Genomic DNA, 4622 nt, shown 5'->3' with positions numbered 1-4622 from the left:
GATTTTGAACCTTTAAGCCTCAAGTTGCATAAAAAGCTGGTCTCTTGGAAAGAAAAGAATATGTCTTCAGGGGGTAGATTGATTCTGACCAACTCGTGCTTGAGTAGTCTCGTCATCTATAATATGTGTTTCTACCTTTTGCCAGCAGGGGTGTATCGCAAGATGGACTCCATAAGAGCAAATTTTTTCTGGTAAGGTGCTGATAATAAGTTTAAATATCATATAGTTAAATGGGATGTAGTGTGTAGACTTAAGAAGTTTGGTGGGTTGGGTATTGCAAATACTAAGATACTGAATGAGTGCCTTCTGGTGAAATAGATCTAGAAGATTATTAGGAATAGTGAGGAGACATGGTGTCAAATCCTCAAAGCCAAATACATGTCTGATGGTTTGTTCTTTAGTTCCAAGAGGAGAGGAGCATCCCAATTTTGATAGGAACTGTATAAAATTAAACATCTCTTTAAGTGAGGTGCTTATTATAAGGTCAATAGGGGATAAGGTTGTCTTCTAGAAGATATTTGGTTGGGTGATACTCCTATTCATATTCAATATCTTGACTTGTATAAGCTTTGTGAAGACCCTAATATCTTAGTAGAGGATTGTGTCATGGATAACCACTGGAGTATTTTGTTTAGAAGGACACTAAACCAGAGTTAATATGAGAATTTACATAAGCTATATGGGAGACTTTAAAAGGTGAACTTAAATGATAATGATGATGAGGTGTTCTAGGCTCTAGATAAATCTAGAAATTTTACAACTAGATCTCTATATAGATTTATCACCTTTGGGGTATCATCAGGAAGGGAGCTGGTGTGATTTGGGATAGCAAGCTGCCTCTGAAAATTAAGATCTTCCTTTGGCAGACTTTCCACAATAGAGTGCAATCTGCTGCATCTTTGAAGAAATGGGTTGGAAAGAAAATGAGAACTACTATCTTTGTGGGCATTTGAAAACAACTGATCATATTTTTTAAAAGTGTCCCTTAGCTCGTTTTGCTTGGTGTTGTCTCATGGAGTATTTTGGCTGGAGGAACCAAGCCAAGTCTATGAAAGATCTTTTGTCCAGTTGGCTTGGTTTGAATTTTAAAGGCTTGCAAAAATTGGGTGTGTTCTTTTTTGCAGGTTCAGGTTTAGCATGGGTGGTTTAAAGAGCTCGCAATAAAATGGCGATAGAAAAATGTTCCCTACGCTTTCTATTGATGTGATTTTTTGGGGGATTTTATATTTGCAGAAATAGAAGATTTGTCTTGAAATGGAAGATAGGAAGACTTTGGAGGCAGCTCTATCCAAGGTTCTTCAGTAGACTTCGACCTTCAAAATGAATCAGATGCTGGTGTCTAATGTGGTGGAACTTTAAGCATCGTCTTTGATATCATCTTGATGTTGGTGTCTGCTGTAGTATGGTTGTGCTTTTACTATGTCTAGCTCATGGATGAGTTATTTACGTTTTTATTGGTTCTCTATTTGTGGTGAACTTTTGTAGGCTGGTCTCCCCAGCTTTGTGTTTTCCTTTTTTTTTTTTTACCAACTTTGTGGTTATATGACTCTATTTTGGGTTTTAATAAAAACCGAGTAAATCTTGTTTATAAAAAAAACCTAATGTACCACAAGTCTCGATCAATCCATCCAAAGAAAATAAAAACCCTATGTGTGCTTTTTAGTGTCTCGCCAAGATGATTTTTTTTTATAGGCGCTATATATGTTGACAGATGTGGTGACTATGTAAATCTCTAAGGTCTGCATCTCTGGTCTCACGTTAATTTTTAAGTTTTGCATATTCGGTTCTTAGTATAAGCGCGTACTTGTAGCGGTATGAGTATGTACGTGTGTCTATATGTTTTAAAAAATAATGATATAAAAACAAAAATAGTGAAAAATCCACGGAAAATCCTATCCGCAGGCGCTGTGAGATCCAGTCATCAGTTTAACTGCCCGATTATTGACCGAGAAAATCTATGCATGGACTAGCCTGCAGTACCAAGCCATCCGATCGTGATCCCGAAGCGATCTGACGGCCGCGGAGACCGCCCTCACATGCGACGCCATGGGCATCTCCTCGACCCATCTGCCGAGCTGAGACCCGGCTCCCCCTCATAAAGTCGTCAGGCTCGTCACCCCGAAAAGTTTTTACCTTTCTCTCCTCCCCGTCCGTGCCTCCTCGCTATGCTGGCAGCCCCCCCCCCCCCACCCTCTCCTCTTCCACCGCGTCGTCATGAGCCTGTAGCGTAGCAGCAGCCGTAAAGCCATGGGCAGGTCAAGAGGCAGCAAGGACGCGAGGGCGGGCGACGCCGGCGGCGTGAAGTCGTTCCCGTCGCCGACGTCGTCCTCGGCGTCGTCGTCGGAGTTCGAGTTCACGGTCACGCTGTCGCCGGCGTCCAAGCAGCGGTCGGCAGCGCAGCTGTGCCCGGCGGACGAGCTCTTCTACAAGGGCCAGCTCCTGCCGCTGCAGCTATCGCCGCGCATCTCCATGGTGCGCACGCTGCTGCTGTCGTCGGCGTCCACGTCCTCCGCCTCCGCGTCCGACTCCACCTCCACCTCCAACTCCTCCCGCGACTCCAACGGCAGCACCTCGTCGTCATTCTCCGCCGACTGCGCCACGCTCCTGCTCCCTGACTCCGCCGCGTCCTCGTCCCGCCCCAGCTCCGCCACCGAAGACGACCGCCGCCATCTTAACCATCTGGCCGGCACCTCCTCGTTCGCCGGACTACCCCCAGCGAAGCGCACCGGTAAACAGTACCTCTCGTCCTTTGCAACCCGCTTCTCCTCGGTGTTCCACCGCGGCGGCGCACCCGCTGCGAAGAAGCCGTCCAGGTCGCTCGCCAAGGAGGTGATCAAGAAGTACGCCAAGAAGGTGAAACCGCTGTATGAGAAGCTGTCGCAGATCCCCAAGAACCAGAACAAAGTCAACGGCGGCGGCGGAAACAACCAGCCGCAGCCGCCGGCGCAGCAGCAGCAGCAGGGGTTCAAGAAGCCGTTCACCTTCTCGATCCGCAAGAAGCGGGGCGACGACGACCACGTCGTCGCGGCGGCGGTGGCGGCGGAGGTCAGCGGCAAGTACGCGCACTCCAACTCCTTCTCGGGGAACCTCCGGTTCCCGCGCCAGAAGCGGTGCGCGGCGAGCTGCCCCTCGTCGATGCGTTCGTCGCCGAGCCACTCAGGCCTCCTCACCTTCGGTGGGGCCGGCGGCTTCGGCTTCCCCGACGTGCCGGCCGCCGCGGCCGTGGCGGGCGGCATTGTCGGCATCGGGCCGGTGTCGCTGTCCACGGCGTCGTCGATGGAGGAGCTCCAGAGCGCCATCGAGGGCGCCATCGCCCACTGCAAGAACACGATGGGTGGCGCCGTGCCGGTGTGCACACCACGCAAGGCGGCCGACGAGATCTGCGCGTTCTGAGCGCGAGCGCACTAGGATTTGGGCGGGGAGCTAAGTAAGCCTGTTTAATCGGTAGCAGTACTTATCTGTTAATTGTATTAATTCCTCTCACTTTGCTAAGACTTTATGATGATGGTGGTAAATAAGGGTAGTTCAAAGGGTTTAAATGATAATCGGAGCCTTTGGATGTCTCCTTTTCCGGGTTTGGAATTGGAATTTGCATTGGTGCCCTCTCTAATTGAGTAAACTCCATCCAACAAAAAAAAATGTTTCTAGGTTAAGTCACAAACAGAACCATAAATTTGATGCTTTCAATGCAAATATCTTTCATTTTGAAGAGTTGATATGCATGAAAACTTTTGCTATGAATGCCTGCATATGAAGGGTTATCAATTTGGCAGTGGCATGCATTTTCTAAGCTGAAATTTGCCTCCTATATAGAAACCTCAAAAACAGGTGTGTTGACTACTCACACTACATGTTTTGAAAATTATCTCACAAAAAAAAACATGTTTCGAAGATTGGAGTATAAATTTTCCAACTTGATGCTGGATGGTGTTGATGCAAATTACATTTCCTGGAAAAGGGATTTCAAAGCTCCTTAGCTAATTAGAATGAGGTTTTGGACTCTGAGGTGGCCGTACGTTTGAGCTAGTGGTGTCAGGTTTTTTGTTGTGATTTTGCCCCAAGACCAAATGTTTATTAAGCTAATCCTGATATAGTTTGGCTTTTAATCTGTACTTCCATGATTGCTTCAAAAGATTCTTGTTGTCCGCTCCGCACCGCTCAATGTGTTTGTTATGTTTGATCGTCATTTGTCAAGCATCTTTATTCTTGACGAAGAAAGAAAGCGCTTTAGCTCATTTGAATAACTTAAGTTTTGTGAAATATTACCTCATGCATAAAGTTGAATGAAGTTGCATTTCTTGCTCATGAACTTACAGTGAAGTGGAGTATCTCCTTTCATATACTACAACGTTGAGAAGCAAGAATTCCGAGCCGTAAGAATTTTGCAGTAATTTCATAGAAAACAATTTAATATTCTGCAAAGACACGTGAAAAATCCCTAGGTTTCGAACGGGTCCTTGGTGATTCCTCCTCGAAAGTGGTTCAAGTTGAACACGTACCACTGCATGCCAACACCCACAAGGCGCTAAAAGTAGTTGGAACGGCCTGCATGCTAGATCATCTGTCGGTTCTACTCTCACATGCTTGGCCCTTTGGAAATGTGCCTTTGCCGGTCAAAGCTA

At 46.6% G+C, this 4622-nt stretch overlaps 1 protein-coding gene across 1 annotated transcript; it reads left to right on the top strand.

Annotated features, from left to right (window-relative positions):
* Positions 1-2181: 2181 nt before the first annotated feature.
* On the top strand, positions 2182-3523 carry LOC133884226 (probable membrane-associated kinase regulator 1). Its single transcript, XM_062323575.1, has one exon. It carries the CDS (start codon positions 2248-2250, stop codon positions 3391-3393), a length of 1146 nt encoding a protein of 381 aa, XP_062179559.1. The 5' UTR covers positions 2182-2247; the 3' UTR covers positions 3394-3523.
* Positions 3524-4622: the final 1099 nt, after the last annotated feature.

Source organism: Phragmites australis, chromosome 11 (genome assembly GCF_958298935.1).
Source record: "Phragmites australis chromosome 11, lpPhrAust1.1, whole genome shotgun sequence".
NCBI lineage: Eukaryota > Viridiplantae > Streptophyta > Magnoliopsida > Poales > Poaceae > Phragmites > Phragmites australis.
This window is presented reverse-complemented; position numbering and strand designations above follow the sequence as displayed.

Bases quoted from the DNA above. Each gene is read 5' to 3' on its own strand.
- LOC133884226 (XM_062323575.1), top strand. From the start codon at position 2,248: ATGGGCAGGTCAAGAGGCAGCAAGGACGCGAGGGCGGGCGACGCCGGC.